Here is a 21076-nt window from a genome sequence, read left to right as displayed (position 1 = left end):
AGAACCACTGAGCTAAATCCCCAGCCCACCTCATTTACTTTCAAAGAGCAATTTGGACTTTTTTTTTTTTAAAAAAAACTGAATTATTTCATGCTGGGTAGAGTGTGACAGAGCCATAAGTCTCTAAAAACCTAGCCACCCTGGCTGTGTATCTAGACCTGCCAGATCTCCAACATCAATGAGAAGCCAGAGATGCCATTAATAAACACTTGGTGTAGCCTGGGGCTCCAGGGACAATGACAAAACTATATAGGAAGGGGTGAGTTCAAAAGAAAGGGATCAAAACACATCAGATTCTGAGGTTGAGCCATTCAGGCCTGCTGTGGCCTAACCCATCTGCAGGAGTCCACTCATTTGCACTCAGATTGTCTTTTGAAGAGGAGTCTCATCTGCTCCTCATCTCTTCCCAACCCAAGGCCAGCACCATGGCCCTCCCCATCTTTCAAAGCCCCAGGGCCCTGTCTGCATGGTCTCTCCAGCTGGGGCTGGCCCATCAGAGCCAGGCACAAAGGCCCAGGTCCCAGCTGAACTACAACCCATCGATTATCCCAGATTAGGGAGCCTGTGACCATCTGGACACAGCTGATAATGGCAGCAGAGGGAGAGAGGTGGGAGGAAGCCCAACCCCTCTGAACCTGGCTATCCCATCCCATGGGTACATGCAGGACAAAGCAAAGAAGGCACCAGATTACTTTCCTACACAGGAAAAAGTTGGGGACACATTCAGGGCAAGCTTTTTTCCCTAGGACATGGCTATCTCATCTGGGCTGGACATGTCTGCGCCAGCTGTGTCCCCAGTGCTCTTTTGTGCAGATGCTTTTTCCTGTCTGCTTGGGCACACCTGATGCCCTACATCCGAGCTGCCCACTTTTGTTGTGCCCCTTTCTTATCCACTGCCCCTTTCTTCTGTCACCCAGCATATAGCCAGTTCCTTCTATGTGACACCTGTAATCTCCTGACACTCACAGGATGCCCTTAAGGTAGGGAAGGTGTCAGCGTTACCTGTGTCCCTCAGTGTGTGAAATAAGGCCACTTGCTGAGTACACTAAATCAAATTTCCTGATTTGTATCTCTTAATACCTGTGAGGTAGGCCACTACTGTCATATGCCTCTACCCTCATAAATGAAGACTCAGAGTTATGCAGTTTCCTGTTTAGGGTCACTGGGATGGTAAGCAGTGGCAGTGCCAGGATTCAGTCATGACTCCCAGCCACCTCTAAAGCCTGCCATCTCCATTTGCCTCACCCTAGCTTGGCTAAGCTGACTATTCAGGCCAGCAGATATGTAGATGCTACCATCATTTCCAACATGCGAAACCCTAGCCTGACGGGATATATCCCTAACCTTAGGGGTCTCCAGCTGGCTGCAGGGAGAGACGGTGTAACAGATTCATGACAGGGACAGATTTTTTTTTTTTTTTGGTACCGGGGATAGAACTCGGGTCCTTGCATTTGCCAGGCAGGCAGTGGAACCCCTGAGCTACATCCCTAGCCCCAGGGACATAATTCTTAATCCTCACCACTGGTTGACTCTCACTTGGTAGAAGAGGTATGGCAGTTTGGTACTATATGCATGACTGTCCCATGGGGTGGCAATGGGACAGTCCAGCTGGCAGAATGTGAAATCCTCAATGAGGGAAGCTCACTGAAACATAAGGCAAAGTAACACCCATGCATCCTAATCTCCTGAGATGACTGGTAAGACAGGACTACTATGAAGTGCCCCCTTGGCTTCTAGTCCACTGCCCCTTGGAACTCCAAACCGTCTCCTGAATGGGATGGCCAGTTATTCTCCAGGAAGCCACACCCTGAGCACAGACCCCTAAGCCACAGGTTTGCCATCCTCCCAGCTGAGAACAGAGGCTTAATTCATAGTGTATCAGAAGACACAGACCTGAACCTAGTTTTGAGAATATTTTCTGAGTTTTTAAGAACTGAGTATTTTACAGCTATGATTCCTTAGTAGTCTTTCAAAAGACAATGAGAAAATTTACTTATATCTTTAGAGTGAAAATCACTCTATCTTGCAATTACCAATGTATTTGCTGGATTCTTTCATAAATATAAAACATATTTTGAAATCTTGATGAATTTATTTTTCCTCTACCTAGAACAACTTCCACTATACCACCCTAAAAATTACTTCCTTTCAGCCAGGCGTGGTGGCGCACGTCTGTAATCCCAGCACTCGGGAGGCTGAGACAGGAGGATCACTGTGAGTTTGAGACCAGCATGGGCTACATAGAAAGTTCCAGGTCAGTCTGAACTATATAGTGAGACCCTGTCTCAAAAAACAAACCAAAAAATTACTTCCTTTCAGTATCTTCCAACTATGCAAGACAAAACTAAGAAAACCAAGAATGTCTGTGTTGCCCAGATGCAAGACAGTCATCAAACAGACCATCTATTACATCATTCTTCAGTTTCCCTGTTGTATTTCCCAAAGTATTCTATCATCTTTCAGAAGTCTGGAAACATCAATTAAGAATTTAAACTTTGGTGGCACTAATTAACATGCCAGACATGTCAATAGTTCTTAAAAAAAAAAATTTCAAGTTTCTAATTTTTCACCCATGACAAAGGAAAACACAAACTGATATAGAGATCATTTCACTTACCAGACAAGTGTGGAAATGAATGCAGTCACAAAGCAAAAAAAAATGTGGATCTTCTTTTGCTAAAGGGTGACAATATTCTTTTATCTGTATGGTGTTTAGGCAACACCATGTATGACAGTTTGCAGGTAGGGACATGCTGTGCACAAAGGTGATTGAGGATAAAAATGCTCTAATCTATGGATTGGTTGGGTGGGGGATTTAGCTCAGTGGTGCTGCCTGCCTGCCTCACAAGCACAAGGTCCTTAGTTCAATTCCCAGTTAAAAAAAAAAAAAAAAAAATCTATGGATTGGTCATTGTAATTACCTTTGTAAATCTAAGAATTAAATGACATAATTATGGAGTAAAGACAATGGCTGGCATCTCAACAAAATTAGTCACTAAAATTTTCAGAAGTATTCTGTTGATAATGGAAGTGAATAAAAAACAAAAATCACAAGCCCCTGCACAAGCTCCTACACTGGAGCCTATTAGGGGTGTATTTAAAAGCTGGAATCAGGTAAGAGATGAGTATGTTGCAGCTCTGTGCATGGCAGTTGAATATTTTATTACATTCAAGGGACAGTGCTTATTTTGGGTGTATGTTACCTTCAATCAAGGAGACTGCTGTTTTAATTTATGTATTCACACATGTATTTTCATAGACTGACAACCTTATGGAGATAAAATTCACCCATTTAAAACTCAGCAGCACAGTGCCTGCCTGGCAAACACAAGGCCGAGTTCAATTCCCAGTACCAAAAAAAAAAAAAAAAAAGATGAATTTAAAAGGTAAATCCTATAGTTTTTAGTATACTTGGTTATGTGATTAGTACTTATTAAACACTGAATACTTTTCCTTAACTTTTGAACACCTGTTTGAATACGTGTTCTACTTTATTAACTCTGTAAATTACTCATAAAATGATTCAAACACAAAAGGGGGTGTCCATTTTGCCCAGTGAATCTTGCTGTTTTCCTGGTATGTTGGGGGAAAACAATGAGCAAAAGATCCATCTCCTGTGGACCCTCCTAGGAGGAAAGCAGGCCTATGCTGTGCCTATACTCCCTTCCCTTCGAAAGGCAAAAACACTCTTGAAGATCAGGGGAGTTCTGCCCTCTCTAGGCAATTTAGCAAAGGACGTTTCTATGGCTTACCAAGGAAAAGGCTGCAGGCACAGGCTGCTCACGGGGGCAGCAGTGGGTGATCCACCAGTGAGGGCAGGTTAAGCTATCAAAGTGGCACTTCCTACTCAGTGGACAAAGGCCCAGCAGCATCTGGCAAGGCCGAGCTGTTAGTATAATTTGGGGCTGATCAGCAGAGGAGTGATTTCATTTAAATTTCAGAAGTGGGGCTAAAATGAAGTCAAGTAATTCCCAACCTACTGTCTCACATTACTTGCTCTCAAGGCAGAAGTGAATGTCTTGAAAATACTCAAACCCTATTCCCCTGGTAGACTGCTGTCAATTGTGGTTAGTAATGGAATTTGCCCTACAGCAGCTCAGGGAGTATAACAATTATCCGATTCTTACCATTATCCTGCTGCTTATGTTGTAAATGTAGCCTCGATTAATAACAGAAAAGTTTGGTACATCAAAATACATCCCAGAGGAAGCAAGTAGTAAGAAAGTAATTTTTGAGATTGAAAACATTGACCCTCAGTGTTAAATATTTTTCTGCCTATGTTGGCAGATTCTACATTTAAAATATACAGACAGAGCCAACACTGGAGCTCAGAACAGTAACGAGACAGAAACTGGAAAAAGGCTCAGTAAATGGCTTAAGTCCATGTCTACCCTCCAGTACAAGCAGAAAGGAGAGCTCCTGTGGTCAGGACCCCTGCAGTAAGGATGAGGAAAAGCCATTACCACACGGTCAGCTATTAATGATATCCAAGAAGGTATGCATGCTACATACAGCTGACCCTTGACCTAGGTTTTAATTGCACGAAGCCACTTATACATGGATTTTTTTAAAAAGCTTGACAATTTGAAAAAAGCTCACAAATGAACTGTATAGCCTAGAAGTACAGAACAATTCGGTATGCCATGAATGCATAAAATATCACCCATTTTATCATTTACTATAAATACATAACTCTTATAAAAAGACTGTACATGGTACAATTCAGTAGAGAAATACAAATGTAAAATTACAACATCAAATCATTACTGCTGGCCCTGGGGGAACAAACCTATAGTTCCAGCACTGTGGGAGACTAAAGCAGAGGGTCACAGATTCAAGCCAGGCCTGGGAATCTGAGCTCAGTGGGACTGGCTCAAAATAAAAACTGGCTGGGGATTTAGCTCAGTGTAAGGCCCTGGGGTCTCTACCAGCAATAAAAACTTTGGTCTCCACTAACTGCTTTACTGTGTAGTACAAAGTGATTTCAGTTTGGGTATATACTGTTCACCATATATAATACATATAACACAAACTATGTGTCAAAACTGGCCGTTTGTGTTATTGGTGAGGTTTCTGTTCAACAGCAGGTTACCAGTAAAGCTTTCAGAAAATCAAGTCATCAGATTTCTGCCCGCATGGATCCCTGCATTAAGGATCTGTTGTGGTAGAAAAGGCTAACACATATACAGAACTTGCTGAGTCAGGCACTGTGCTAGAACTCTACACAGGACATGAGGCAGAGATGGAACTGACATGGCCTGCTTATACATGAAGTTGTGGATGGGTTGTAAATCCATACTGGCTTGACCTGAGCTATCAACTGTATACAGTGTGCAGAGATTAGCAACACAGAACACACACTGGTGAGCAACAAAGCACCATGCAGGGAAAGGTATCTTCATCCTTCATGGCCTCTGGCTGTCTCATTTCCCAGCCAGGAGTGTGGACTGGCTCAATAGAGGTGGTAAACTGGGGTCTGTGGCTGAAATTTCTTGCACTTCCCACTGGGGATGAGATCATAGGTGAAGAACAGGTTCCACAGATTATCACTTCCTCTGGCCCTTCCCAAACCTTTCCCCTACAATTCTGTGCTTCTCTACACCGATGGTGTTATTTTGGTTCCCAATCCTCTCCTGCCCTCTAGGTCTTTGGCCAAGATCTCATACTTCTAGGTGTTTTCTCCTTGCCTCATGGACAAGCCCATCAGCTTCCAGCTCCTGAGGTCCCAATTTTTTTAAGATAGGGTCTCACTATGTAGTTCAAGCTAGCCTCAGACGCCTGATGATCCTGTCTCCCAAGTGCTGGGGTTACAGGTGTATACCATGCCTGGCTCTGAGATTCCAATTTGTCAGCAATGCTACAATCTTAATGATCTGAACATATATACAATGAAGACCTATAGCTGACTCTACCAATAGCCTAGGACCTTTAGATGACCTCAACTGTCTTCTTTTCCAACATGTACTCTGCTCAAATTAGTTTCACTACAAATAAACCTGTCTTGGCAAGTGTATAGCTCAGTAATAGGCTCTGGGTTCAACCACCAGGACTGGGGAGAAAAAAAGTAAACTACTGCATATTTTAACAAGTTCAGAAGTATTGGGATGAAGCCAGGGACTGGAAGAGCATGCCTATAATTCCGCCATTTAGGAGGTCAAGCATGAGGCCAGCCTAGGTAGTTTAGCAAGACCCTGATCCAAACCAAAAGAATTTAAAAAAACTAAGGGTTGCAGATGCTGCTCCACAGTAGAGCACTAGGTCTAGCAAGTGCAAGGCCCAACACACGTATCTATCTGTCAACACTTCCCAGTTATCACTCCAGTTAGAAGCAATACTAGAGAATGTATTTTTACATTTTCAGGTTTAGCTCCTAGCCACAAGGTATTATAAATCAAGTAACTCACACTGAGCCCAGTAATAGATCACTAACACATTAAATATGCCAGTGGTTAGAAAATTCAGATGAGTCTACTACTCCCCCTGAAGGGTCTATGGATTCAATCAGCCACAAATGGAAATTTGTGGTGGTGGTGGGGGTTAGAACTGAGAAATGAATCCTTAACCTTTACACTGTATACTTCCAGCTCTTTGAGAGAGACTAAGTTGCCCATGCTAGGCTAAAACCTGTGATTCTTGTTTCAATCGCTGAGTGCTGGAGTAACAGTGTGTACCACAACCCCCAGCTTTTCTGAGTCTTGTTATATAGACTGGGCTTGAACTATGTAGACTCCAATGGTCTCAAACTCACAATTTTCCTGCCTCAGCCTCTAAAATGGAATTAGTTTTATTTTTTACATTTGGATCTGTACTGACACGAGATAATTTTAAATGCATGGGAGGATGTGCACAGATTATGTGCAATACCACCACGTCATTTTATGAAACTTGAGCCATCTGAGGACTGGTATCCTCGGGGTTCTGGAACAAATCCCTTACCAACAGATAAAGCCTGCAGACAAGAAAGTCTCTTTTAAAAAGGAAGGACATGCCTGCAAGACAAGTTGTACAGATCCACTACATGATACTGAATGTATTAACTAAAGAAATACACACTTAAAATGGCTACAATGACAAATTTTATGCTGCATTTAAAACAGGGTAATGGGAAAGCATGGATACTTAAGCGTTTCCAACATAATCCATTCTCTCAAATATTAGGCCCCTTACCATGTGCAAAAAAGTACAAACACAATTTACTGTGTCTACCCTGGTGCATATCAGTCTAGTCAAGACAACCAAATAACCAAAGACCAGGCAGTCTGCAGAGCAAGGGTATTTGTCACCAGGCAGATGGCATCACTGCTAGGTGGTACAGCCACCTATTGGCCTCCCAGGCCCATGACAGCTGTCCTTACCAAGTCCTATGACCAATCAGAATGTTTTAACGAGTGTTGTAGGACTTTCAAGCCAATCTGTCCTTCACTGGTTCCACATACATAAATTAAGAGCATCCAATTTCTTACAAAATATGTACCTTGGTAACAAATATTTCAAACATTATGGCAGAAAAAAAAAAACCAAAAAACAAAAAACTAGATTAATTTGCTTTTGAGACAGGGTCTTGTCTTGTAATTCAGGCTGGCCTTGCATTTGTGGGGATCCTCCTGCCTCAGCCTCCTGAGTTCAAGGATTACAGGTGTGCTCTACTAAACTAGGTGATTTACACTGCCGTTAAGTTCTCCAGACCACTGCCTGCCTTACGAACTCAAGGGCCTGAAGTTTGATTCCCAAAAAACCAAAAAAGTTTCCCCCCACCAAAAAAAGTTTTCCAGAGCATAATGGCTAATATTATAGGCTTAGGAATGTAGATACTAATAACAACTTTAAGCACAATAAGACAGGCATATTCCCTTTATACTTGAGGGATGTTAAGGATTAAAAACAAACATATCCTTACACAGGGTGGGACTGCAGCTCAGAACAGAGCAATGGGCTCAATCCTCAGCCACCAAAACCAAATCCCTCTTCTAATCCTATTAATTCTGAACTTCAGGAAAACTGATGTGCTACCTTACCATCAGCCTTCACCATCCCACAGGTATTTTTCTGGTTTTCTCTGCTCGGGCCTTCCATTTCTGGCCCTTGCAAATATCATAAGTTTATTTTAAACAAAGTGGGTAAGCAATGCTGCAAAGGCCAACAAAACACATATTCAACACCGAAGAGATAGTCCAAATACGCCTTATGTCTTTTTACAAGATTTATTAAATGTCTTTACACAGCAGCCTCCATTTTCAGATACTGCTGCCAAGGATGTCCTAAAACCAAATAAAACACAACAGTAAGAGAAACTTCACCTGAGTATCAAGATCGTTCATATAACAATGGATACATATACAATCCCTCTTGGGATCCATGTAAGATTAATAAAATACAATAGAGAACCAAACCAACAACCTCAGATGTATTGGGTACTGGAGGCTTGGTTTCACTGTTTCAAGGGAGCTACATACAAAAGGACTGAATAATAACTAGCAAGAGTGGCCTGAAAGTCTGAACAAATTAAGGAAAGGTGACAAAGGAAAATGATTTTAAACAGAGTAAAAGGACCCCCCTGCCCAAAAGACGTTAGTACAAAGGCAAGCAAAAGAATCATGGGCCTCAATTCCAACTTGTATTTTCCTGTGTAAAGCAAGTGGAATCCAGTTTTATTCACCACCAAGCACTTATTAGCGGCATGGAATCCCAGCATTAACAAAGTAAAAAGAAACAACTCCTGTAGACAAACCTGTTATGCTGTAGGGACTGGCTGGGGCATGGCAGGTGGCTCTGGCTTCCCACCCTTCTGTTCAGAGATAGGAGTGGTGGGCAGGATCTCATCTTTGGGTTCCACAATGCTCACATGGTCAGGCAGAGGCTTCTTGGGGCCAATCTTACCACTTGGATCCCAGGGTAGCATGATCTTTACTTTGATACCCAGCACACCTAGAAGACAGTTAGGACATAGCAGGGGTTTCATCAGCTGCTCCACACAAGAGGATGAAGAGAACAGTAGTTTACCAGAGCACTACTGGATCTGGTCCCTTCTCAGACAAATGCCTCTAAATCAATCAATAAGCAGGACACCTTTGCAAAAGGAACCCACGCGCAGCACCACAGAACATGGCACTGACAAGGACCAAGAGCAAGACGTGACCTTTCTGACTCGTCATCATGTCATCACCGAAGGGTACACAGATGGCTAAAGCAAGGGCAAGCCATCCATCAATCTATCTCAACAAACTTCTTGCCCATGCAGCTCAATCAATAAATCCAAGCAATGCAAACATGCTTAGCTACTTCCGAGGTACATTTCTCCAAACACTGACGTACTTATGGAAAACCACAACTAACTGTTAATGTCCTCCACCCCAAGCATTCCCAGATGCTCACCCTGTCTGAGCAGCACATGGCGCACGGCAGTGTCAACATAGTAGTTAACAGGGTCCCCGCTGTGGATCATCAGGCCATCCACAAATTTCATGGACTTAGCCCTCTGTCCTCGGAGTTTTCCAGACACCACAACCTCACAGCCTTTGGCTCCACTCTCCATGATGAATCGCAGCACACCATAGCAGGCCCTTTAGAATAAAGGATCCACCTGTGTTATTCCCCAAGCTTAAGAACAAAAATAATACCTGGTTTTCAGTTTTCAGCGATCCCTTAGTGAGTACCAACTTGATCAGACTTGTGCTCAAGAAATGGCAATTCTCTTCTATCCCTGTCCTACTCAAATTTAAACTAATTTCTCCAAGGAAATGATGCCAAGTTCCTCCTAATCAAGTGTTTCCCAACCTTGGCTGCCTATCAGAATCACCTCAGAAAGCCAGGTGATGTAGTGCACACCCATAATCCCAGCACTCAGGAGCCTGAGACAGGAAGATCACCATAAATTCAAGGCTAGCCTGGGCTACACAGGGAATTAAAGGCCAGCCTGGACTACATGGCAAGACCTTGTCTTAAAAACAAACCAAAAAAACCAAACCCCAAAAATAATCACTCAAAAAGTTAAAGTAATAAAAAAACAATGGCCAGGGATGTATCTCAGTGGTGCAGTGTCTGCCTGGCAAGCACAAGGCCTTGAGTTAGATCTCCTGTTAAATACAAAACAAAACATAAAAACAAACAAACAAAAACCCCTGACTCCTAGGATCCCCATTACCTTAAAAGTGGTGGTGCACGCCTGTAATCCCAGTACTTGGGAGGCTGAGGCAGGAGAATCACTGTGAGTTCAAGACCAGCCTGGGCTACATAGTGAGTTCCAGGTCAGTCTCAACTACACAGTGAGACCCTGTCTCAAACAAAACAAAACAAAACAAAACAAACAAAAACAACAAAGAGTGCTGGGAAAACATTTAGGCCTACATAGCTGCTAATGTTTAAAGCATCATACTCCATCACCCAACTCATTTATTAGTTTACATCCTGGAAGTTATCAACTGGATAGCTAACCACCTCCCTGCCCTTTGACATTCTCATTTAATTCAAACTTTACAACTAGAGAGGTGGTATAATGACTCAAGGGCCAGAAGTTTACCAATTTTCTCAGGTCTCACAATTTCTAAATCAAACTAGTTTTGAGTGCAAAAATCAGACTGTTGGGCCACATCTCTAGTTTCCCATTCAATGGGTTTTGGGCAGAAACAGTTTAGGTGATGGCAGTGATGCTAGCCCCTGAAGACAAACTTTTTTTTTTTCAGGGATTGAACATGGGACCTTGCTAAACTTTTGAGTATCACTGTTTTAGGTAATGGCACCAGCACTCAAGGTCAGCAGCCTTTTTTACATGTCCTTGCTTACACTATTCACCCCTACACCAAGACAACCTTCCTACAGCTCAACACAAGTGAATGCATCTGAACAATTTTTAACTTGTTCTGTTTTAAATTTTGTGATATCCCACAAGAGCTAAAGCAGGTCTACTGCCTATAGATACAGTAACACAAGCCCAGTAACGAGCTGAAGTATTCCTACTGCCAATTCACCACAGGGACCTTTCTAAAATCTAAGGAGGCCTGCAGTTTTTTATTCTACTCTCAAGTACCCAGAACATTTTTCCATTGTAACACTGATCACTTTGTTTTTATCTTTTTCATTAGTCTTGTTAGTCTATCAATTCAGCAGGCACAGTATCTTATTGTTATAAACCTCAGAGAACAGATAATTTTGCCAAGAAGCATCTATTTGCCAAATTAACAACTTGGTAGACACACCATTTATTTTGTTCCACACAAAAAAATGTGTAACCGTCAAGTCTCAGAACACTTACCTCCGCACAGCAAGCCCTCCTAGGAGTTTGTAACGCAGAGATTCTGCCTGGGCAATGGCACACAGACCTCTCGTCGCCACTTTTTCAGCATAAAGCTTTAAAGAAACCAAGGCACATCTGTTAACCTTTACCACTCTTTTCAATATCCAGCGCAATCATCACAAGCATATTACGTGGCACACAGTAACTGACACAGCCTAAACTACTCACCCCAGGTACTGCTACAGCTATACACCGGTGCGGTAGCCAACTGGTTCTATGTAAAATCCTCAAACAGGAATTGAACAGGCTTACAAAAATTAGGCCCACTACTTCAAAGAATTTCAACAAAATACCAATCCATCCTTACCTCACTGCTATGAAGAAACAATTAAAATGTCCAAGGTTATGTCAAGGGCCTTTAGAAGTCCCATTCAAAGGAGCCACTTCCAAATCCACAATGATCTCTGACAAAATCTAGGACTACTCACCTCTACACTGCCTTCAGGAAAGCCAAATCTCTTCTGAACTACAGCAGTCAGTTCTCGGATCCTTCGTCCCTTCTCACCAAGAACATTCTGCGTCCTGGGATGAGAGAATGGGACAATTCATGATTCTCACAAAATCCTAGGTATAACTTTAAATCTCGCTTTTAAGATAGTAGCAAAATCTCATTCATCTGCCACAAAGTATGAAATTTAGATTACAGGAACTATGATAAAACTTTGAAACAACTTTTTAAAAACAACTACTTTCACCAAGGCCAGATTCCTGACATCTGTCCCCTCAAGTTTATACACAATAAATCACTTTAGTATATACAACAATTACAGGCAATGGCTAGTTAAGTGAATTTTTACCTGGTGGCTAAGATAATGATTTCTGTCCTGGTTGGTGTGACTCGGACTTCAACTCCAGAATAGCCATCTTCAGCCAGCTCCCGAGTAAGAAACTCATTCAGTTCAGCTTTGAAGATGCCATCTGCGACAAACTAACCGAAATAAAACAAAACAAAAAGTTCAAAAATAAGACTCGGAACTGGTGTAGTGGCACAAACCTGTAATCCCAGCACTCATGAGCCTGAGGCAGGAAGATCAAGAGTTCACCAGTTAGAGACCACCTAGTGAGACAGTCTCAAAAACTACAACAAACAAAAAAGGGGACAATCCTGCAGACTTACTCCCCCCCCCATACCTCATTAAAACTCATGACACCTCCAACAATCCCACCAATTGCTCCAATACCCATTCCAACAGGAATGCAGCAACCCTTCTCAGACAAATGCCTCTAGGTCATCTTTAGGAAGTTTCTTCAACCAGGACTCTTAACTGTGTCACAGAACGCAGCACAGAGTAAGGCCACATGGGCAAAGATAAGGCTTCCAAGTCAGACTCGTCATCATCTCTTCATTGAAGGGTTTACATTTTTTTATTTACACATGCCATACGAAAAGCTACTCTAAAGAGGCACATTGACACTTCGCTTAGTACAAAAAGACAATATAACTTGTCAAAGAACCAGAATGAAAGAATAGACCATTCTCACTTGTAAATACAACCTTCAGATTATTAGACAATCACAAGAATCCCAGTTATTTTGCCGTAATGTTCCTGTGGACTGGGTTGGCAAATTCTAGCTCAAGTCCTGTTAAGAACACCGAGATACACACATACACACACACAAAATGACAAACTATTTTTTAAAGTTAGTATTTTCAGGGCAACCCACCTTCCAGTCTCCCTTTTATCTTAGAAATTCAGTTAAGTTTTTTCTGCTCTTAAAGAAATAAAATAAAGCTGATATCTTCTACACAGTTCTCTCCCACGGAATAACAAGCAGCTAAAACCGAAAAAGCTTCTTCCCCAGAGGAGCATGCAATCACCTGAGGCCTCGGAAGTCAAAGGCTGCACTCCCCCTTCCCAAGCCATGTTAATAGACTCTGATGGCTCAAGCCTCATACTACACGTGTACTTGACTGTGTTAATTAGGGAATGCTTCCAACTGCCTTCACCAGAATAAATAAGGCGGAACCGGACAGCTTCATACACCCCTTTCCACGGCGATACTGTGCTCGCCAGGCGCGGGCCTCGCACTTAATCCATCGCCATCCGCGGCGCCCAAGAACTCTACGCTTTAACATTTCCCTGGCGCAAGGCACGGAGCTTCAGGTCTCGCCGTAGCACCCTCGAGAAGCTCTGGCCCCGAACGGCGCCGCAGTTCTCTGGGTTTCGGGCCCATAGGCTCACCTTCCTCTTTTTGGAAATCTGTACCGCCATCTTGCCACCGCGCGCCCCCGAAAAGAAAGGAAGTGGCTTGTCGGCGGAAATGAGTATAAAGGGCGCGGAGGAATTACGAAGTACTGCGCGACATCGGCGCCTATTGGCGCTCGCTCTTGGGAAATGTAGTTTTATGTAAAGGCTTTTGGGGCGGGGAATCGTATGGTGAAGGAGATCTCTCTAGGCACAACGAGAATTGAAAGAGAGCTTGGAGTCTTAGTCTCACCGTTTAGAAACAAGCAAAGTGAGGCATAGGGACAAAAATTGCATACAAAGTCTGAGGCTAGTCTGGACTACTTTGTCTCAAAAAACAAAACAAAACAAAAAAAAGATATTACAGGTATAAGTTCATACAGCAGCAAAAATAAAAACAGGCTGATGCGCTGGGGATTTAGCTCAGTGTCACTGCGTCTGCCTCGTAAACTCAAGGTCCTGAGTTCAACCCCCGGTACAAAAAGAAAGAAAGAAGGGCCCGAGGGTTTAGCTCAGTGGTGCCACCTGCTGCCTCATAAGCGCAAAGTCCTGAGTTCATTCCCCGTTACAAAAAAGAAGAAAATAGTCTGAAAGCCCTCAGTGGAATTGATTTAGGTAGCACCATTAATATACTTAATATTTTGGGGGTGTACTTTACATTCTTAATTCATTTACCTCTACCTCACTACCACCACCACCACCAACAACAACAACCCGCGCCCCGTACTGAGGATTGAACCCAAGGTCTTCACACTGAACTACATCCTATTTTTATTGAGGCAAGTTCTCATTCAGTTGCTCTTGGCTCCAATTTGCGATCCTCCTCCTCAGCCTTGCTTACTGCTGGTTTTATAAGTTGCTTGAGCAACTTGGCTGGCTGTTATCTCTTGCTTTTTTTTTTTTTTGAGAAAGAGTCTTGCTGTGTAGTTTAGCCTGGCCTTGGACACACTATGTAGCCCAGGCTGGCCTTGAACACGCAATAATCCTCCCGCCTCAGCCTTACAAGTGCTGAGATTGGGCATCACCCATGCCCGGTCCTACCTCGATTTTATAAAATCCATTAAAAACTGTATCAAAAATAATTACCCCCCCAAAAGTGTCAAAGTCAAAGTAGTGATTCATGTACTCCAACTTTGTTATCTTGAAATTTTTCCATTCTTCTTACAAAAATTTCCAAACATACAGATAAGTGGAAAGAATTAGACAGTGCACACACATATAGGTAGACATCACTGAGGGGTTACAATTATACTTTGCTAGATGGGCGTGGTTGCACATGGGCAAGTCCATCCTGGGCAACTTAGTAATTTAGTGAGACCCTGTCTCGAAATTTAAAAAATTTAAAATCTGGGGATGTAGCACAGTGCAAAGGCCCTGGGTTCCATCCCCAGTACTGAATAATGAAAATAATGAAAGAGCTGGTGAAGCAGTGTCCCCATGGTTTCCCACAGCAGCACTCTTCTTTCCTGATAGGTAAAAGGAGTTTTGCACTGTGCCACTGGAACACTGTTCCTTGCAGCTTCACTGAACTCCACCTCTGAAACAATTCTGACACAATGTGAGCTGTCCTATGGTCATGGAATTCAGAGTTCTGGGAAAGCTGAGCAGAGGGCCCAGGGCAAAGGAAAAAAGCAGTAGATGAGCTAAAGAGGTAGGTAGATGGCTGTGAACCTGATACTTCTTGATAACGGACTGAGGTTTGAAGGAGCATGGAGAATGGTACCCTGGCTTCTGACTTCAGTGGTGGATGCTCGGTGACAACTCTGATAGGAGGAACCAGGAGCAGGATTTTCCCTCTGTCATACCCTTTGCTCCTCACTTGCGTCTCTTCTAGCCCCATGGTCTGTGCATTCAGTGGTGCCAGGTTGCTGAAACTATGACCCTGGTGAATTTGCCATCCTGACGTTTCTACGCCTTCTCTAGAGTTGTGGGCAGTGCGGGAGGGCCCTCAGCCCTGAAGCCCAGCGTCACAGTGGCCCACCTCTAATGCACTCCTAGTGCTTGAAGGTGAACCACCTCTACTTCCTCATTAGAGTATACTTCTCATCCTCCCCAAGTACCTAGTGTGGTCTTTTTTTTTTTTCTTATATAGTCTTTGTCAAAGCTTGAGCAGCAGGATGTCTTCCTCACTCTTAGAGTCGGTCTCTCTCCTAAGCCCTGGTCTCCAAATAGATGGTACAAGCAGCCATGCTGTAATCCTGTGTGGCCCAGGCCATCCTCACCTCCTTTCCTCCAAGCTTAGGAAGGAGGCTCTTCCTGCCCCAGGCCAGTCTTCCCTTTGTGTTCTAATTTAAGGTTAGCTTTATTTCTTGGAGGCCGTACTCTAACAACTTTTCCCTCCTTCTCTTGTGGCACTCTTCCTTCACACTGGCTCCTTCCCTTCCCTGCTGTCCCTCGTGTTAAAATGACACTTCCTCCAGGTGTATCCTAGTTGTTTCCATAGCATAGCATTCTGTCCATTCTGTCCCCCACTTTAACACTAATCTTGCCAGTTTGGAATGACCTGTTTTTGTGTTTCTCCCAATAGATCAGTGGTGGCGAACCGTGGCACAAGTGCTACAGAAGGCACACAGAGGCCTCTCTGGCTAGAACCAAGTTGCCCCAGAATTTCCCCAGCAGCTGAACATTCAGGTTTAATTACAGTGTTGGCTCTTTGCAATAAATAGGGGGTTTTGCATTTTGGGCACTTGGCCTCTAATAGGTTTGCCATCGCTGCCAGACTGTCAGTAAGTTCTGTAAGAGCCAGGACCAAGCCTGTTTTGTTCATCACATCTAGAACCTAGGATCTGACCATGCCCAGGCCCAGTGTCAGTGAAAGTTTGATAAACAAACAAATCCATGCACGGATTTTGGTTTTTAGATAAGTTCTTGGTAGCATAGATCATATGAATTTGTTTGCCAATACCATGTCTTTTCTGGAATGTTCACAAAACCAAATTCTGGAGATTTGATGCTGAGGAGCAGGCTGTGGCAGGTTCTGAAGTTAATGTCTTCTCTTAAGGCTCCAGAGTAGCTCACCTGCTGTCCTTCCCAAGAGATACCAGAAGGCTCTGGTTTTGGTATCATCCTCTAGTCCCAGGAGAAAGTCCATTAAGGAAGACTTTTTCTTGATCATAATGATCTTTGTAAGACTATTGTAACAGAAAAGACATTCCATCACCCAAAATAATGCTATGAAATGACAATACAGTACACTGAGTTCTAATTAAATGTCTTAATCTCTCCCTGGCTTTCCAAACTGTAAACAAGATTTTATCTGCTTAGCCCACAGTCGCAGAACTGTCCCTAGAACTGTGAAGAAAGACTATGTGTCTGAGATCACACACAGCTTTGGGACTGCCTTCTGGTCCTGCCTGGGCCCTGTGACACCACAAAGGTACTTTCTTGAAATTCCTAAAAATCAAAGATGAGATTTTCCCCAGTTGAATGTATACAGTCCACAGTTTCTGAGACTCATTTAATTACTTCAAGACCTGTAAAATAGCTGAGTATGGTAAGCACATTTGTACTTCCAGGCACTCTAGGAGTCTGAGGCAGGAGAACCTCAAGTTCAAACACAGCCTGGGCAACGTAGCTATTCAGTAAGGATCTGTCTCAAAAATTAAAAAGCACTGAGGGGCTGGGGATTTAGCTCAGAGTCACTTCCCCTGCCTCAGAAGCGCAAGGTCCTGAGTTGGATCCCCAGTACCAAAAAATAATAATAAATAAATAATATAATAAAAATAAAGCACTGGGGATGTATGTCAATAGAAATGATCTGAGTTCAATCCCCAGTACTCCAAACCTCCACCAAAAACCACCCCCAAAACACCAGTAAAGTCGAACCTCAGAGAAAGCATGTATTTAACTTATTTGGATCCAGCTCAAGGAGCCCAGCAGAAAAGGAGAGTTCGACGGTGTGGGAGGATGGGTATGTGGGTCTTGCCGCTCCACGAGGGGTTGGCACAAAGCCAGGTGGGAGGACCAAGGCATTCGGTCTGTCATCACAGGTAGCCCAGCCTCTATCCTCGGTGACTTCTCATGCACGAGCCTCTAGTTGGGCAGAGTATTCAAACATTTGTCTGTTTTCCCCGAAAGGCCCCTGATCAACCTAGCTACTTAAGCATTCAGCAAAGATCCGGGGATTCATGGAGGAAGAAGACCTGATTCACAAGAAGAGAGGGGGTACACCTGTCCCCACGAGGGCACTCCTAAAGGGATTGCCGTTACAAGGTAATACAGGCTATATTTGGTTGTCACTTACATTTGACTCTTATGTCCCCCATTGAGAATCAGTGATGCCATCACATTTCCATTGATTTGATTAAAATTGATCAGTGACTCACCCTGGGCCTCAAATTGAATCTGTCTGCACATGAATAGAATAATACTGTAGAATATACTTTTTAAATGTTTTATTAATCTTCTATCATTGCTAAAAGACTCACATTCATGAGTAACCCTACTTATAATAAAAATAACCACCAGAATAAGGGAGGGATGAGAAAAGGATCCTCACACAGCTGGGATTAGAGGCTGTAAAATGGTTCTTTTTAGAAGAACATCTTGTGGGCCTGGTGTTGCACGCCTGTAATTCCAGAACTTGGGAGGCTGAGGCAGGAGGATTGCTGAGAGTTCAAGGTGTGTTCAGGCTACGTAGTGAGTTCAAGGCCAGCCTGAATTACAGAGCTAGACCCTGACTCACAAAAACAGTCATTAGAAGGGTATCTTTTTGTTGTGGGGGGATTCTTTTTTTTCCTCACTGAGTTTATTGGTACATTTTAGGTATACAATACAATTACATTCATCATTGGGATCTTGTACCTTTACATGATATATCTTGGTTCTTATTTTTTCTCCATACCCCTGCCCTCCCTTCTCCCCCTCCCTATTTACAAAGGAGAAGGGCATCTTATGAGTGTCCACTAAAATCTAAGATTTCCCTTGGCTTAGAAAAATACATTCCTTTTTCTCTACTCCAGAAAAACACACAAATTTGCATGAAGATGGGTACAAGAATGCTCATTACAGCATAATTCATAATACTGGGGAAATAAAACAGCTAAAAATTCCTTGCAGGAGGGAAACAGTTATGGTCTATCGCACTGTAATTAGAAAGAATGAGGTGGATCTGTGTTCTTTCATGAAATGAGAACAATGAAGCATCACTACGTGAATAAACCAAGTTGCAGAACAGTATGCCCGATGTGGTGTTTATGTAAAATAAAATGCTCCATAAATCTGCATGCAAATACTAGAAGGAGCTACACTTACCTGAGGGGGATTGGAACAGTGTGGAGGGTAAGTTGCAGTTTACATTGTTTAACTTTACGTATAATGAAAATATATTCACATATTACTGGTGAAGTGAAGATAAAGAAAAAAAAGCAAGGAACCAAAACATATAGATTTCTGACCATGTGATCATTTTGAGACAAGGTGGATGTCTTTGCCTACAACACTTTTCTTCTGAAAGGTCAATGTCTCTTAGAATATAAATCTAAACTATTCGGCATGGTAGCCTTTGGTCACATGGGGCTACTGAACACATGAAACGTGGCTAGTCTTAAGTGTCAGGTGTGGTGACACAATAAGTTCAAGGCCAGCCTGGGTGCATAGTGAGTTCTGTCTAAAAAAACAAAAGTAGCTAGTCTAAGTGGAAAAGTTCTCTTAAATATTAAATGCACACCAGGGCTGGGGATTTAGCTCAGTGGTGCCACTGCCTATTTTGAAAGTACAAGGTCCTGAGTTTGATCCCTGATACCAAAAAAGAAAAAATGCACACCAAAACTTCAAATATAAAAAAGAATATAAAATATCTACTTTTATATTGGTTACATATTGAAATACTTTGGCTATGTTGGGTAAAATAAAATATGTAATTAAAATTAAGTTCACTTGTTTCTTTTTCCTTTTTCTCCCCACATGGCTACTAGAACATTTAGAATTAAAGGTCAGGGATTTAGCTCAGTGGCACCACACCCGCCTGGCAAGTGCAAGGTCCTGAGTTTGATCGCTGTACCAGGAGGAAAAAAAAAAAAAAGAGAGAGAGAGAGAGGGTATGTGGTCACATTTGAGGCTTTCATTACTCTGTTGGACAATACTTCTGTAGCCTTTCCAACTGCAGATGGTGTTGTACATGGCTTTACTTCTGGGAAGTAGCACAGGGTGGGCAATTAGTAAATGTTCACAGACTTAGTGACAACAAAAGATTCACAAGGAGTTACAGGGAGTGTTGAAAACCAATCTTGTTTGCCTATTTTCCTGGAGCCTGGGAAACTCACAGCTAAGTTTCACGCTCAGTTGAGCTCTTGGGATCCCACCGTGGCCCGGAAGATAGTCTCTGAAAGGATGGAGGAGGAGGCAGATCAAGGGGAACGCGCGATTGTTCTGGAGATCTGGAGCCTGGGAGAAGAGGCCCATGCAGCCCCTTTGCCTTGTACACACATTGTTTTTTCTTTTATAAACTGAAGTGCCATCGTGAGTGCAACCATTCTATGAGTGCAACCACTTGGCCGTGTGCAGTTGTCCTGAACAGCACACTGCAGGCTGGGGTGTGGACCGACATCTTGCCTTTGGGCCCATTCAGGTCATCTTTCAGAATGAGTGGTACTTTGGAGAACGCTAGGTTTTTTCACTTAGCAGAGCTTTACCAAGTGTCTAATCAGTGTTTAAGGTCATAGGTTTGAGCTAAACAACCTGAGCTCATGTCCCCAGTCTGGCTGCTTATGAGCTATGTGACCTCAGGCAAGTTATCTCTGTAGCTGTTTTCTCATCTGCAAAATGTAGTGAAAATAATAATCAACCCACATCATGGAATAGTTTTCATTTTCTGATTCAAAACAGTAAAATATTTTCATAAAAAAAAAAACAAAAACAGAAGGACCCGACATGGTAATGTTCCCCTGTGACCTCAGCACTCTTGAAGGCTGAGGCAAGAAGGCTAAGTCACCAAGTTTCTCAGGCTGGGTTGAATTTGTGATCCTCCTGTTTCAGCCTCCCAGAGTACTGGGATTATGGATATGTGCCACCACACCCGGCACAATTTGGCATTTAGATGTGCATTAACCGTCAGTGTTTGAGGTTAGAGTGAGTCACTTTTGACAAGTACTACTCAACACTAACACATAGTTCACACCACTGATTTTTGCAGAAGACTATAATACCAGTACCTTTCATTCTGGTACATTACAGGCAAAAGAACCGTACTATAATGTACAGGGCAGAGAAAGCGCTTTCAAAGGAAAGAGGCAGAAATAAGCAGTCTAGAGACCAGCTTGTTGGAACAGAATGGCATGGCCAAGGGAGAGGACAAGGCCAAGGATTTCCCGCTCCATTAGTTCAATGTGGCCAGCATTTGCTCTGGAGAGATAGGAACCAAGACCACCTTCAAGAGCTGGCATAGGGTCAGTAAGTGGGGAGGGGTCTTCAATGAAGGCGCAGGGGAGACCAGCTGGGCTCTTCTTGTGGTTTTAGCAACCCAGGTGGAGGACAGGGACATGGTTGCTGGACCCAAAGTAGGTTTTTCAGCTTATTTTATTTTTTAGTTTTCTCCTCCTCCTCCTCCTCCTTCTTCTTCTTCTTTTTTTTTTTTTTTTTTTTTTTTTTTTTTTTTTTTCCT

The 21076-nt window shown here is 42.9% G+C and overlaps 1 protein-coding gene and 2 non-coding genes across 3 annotated transcripts; all 3 read right to left on the bottom strand.

Annotated features, from left to right (window-relative positions):
* Positions 1-8185: 8185 nt before the first annotated feature.
* Positions 8186-13559, bottom strand: Rps3 (ribosomal protein S3). Its single transcript, XM_010603307.1, has 7 exons — positions 13474-13559; positions 12088-12218; positions 11719-11812; positions 11249-11343; positions 9373-9560; positions 8729-8925; positions 8186-8258 (listed from the first exon to the last, which is right to left on the bottom strand). Exons 1-6 carry the CDS (start codon positions 13501-13503, stop codon positions 8732-8734), a joined length of 732 nt encoding a protein of 243 aa, XP_010601609.1. The 5' UTR covers positions 13504-13559; the 3' UTR covers positions 8186-8258; positions 8729-8731.
* LOC117286436 lies at positions 9023-9168 on the bottom strand. Its single transcript, XR_004517605.1, has one exon. It is a non-coding gene; the product is annotated as a small nucleolar RNA SNORD15 (small nucleolar RNA).
* Positions 12496-12642, bottom strand: LOC117286437. The gene has a single exon (XR_004517606.1). It is a non-coding gene; the product is annotated as a small nucleolar RNA SNORD15 (small nucleolar RNA).
* Positions 13560-21076: the final 7517 nt, after the last annotated feature.

Source organism: Fukomys damarensis, unplaced genomic scaffold (genome assembly GCF_012274545.1).
Source record: "Fukomys damarensis isolate Sample0158 unplaced genomic scaffold, DMR_v1.0_HiC HiC_scaffold_16, whole genome shotgun sequence".
In the NCBI taxonomy this organism is placed as follows: domain Eukaryota; kingdom Metazoa; phylum Chordata; class Mammalia; order Rodentia; family Bathyergidae; genus Fukomys; species Fukomys damarensis.
This window is presented reverse-complemented; position numbering and strand designations above follow the sequence as displayed.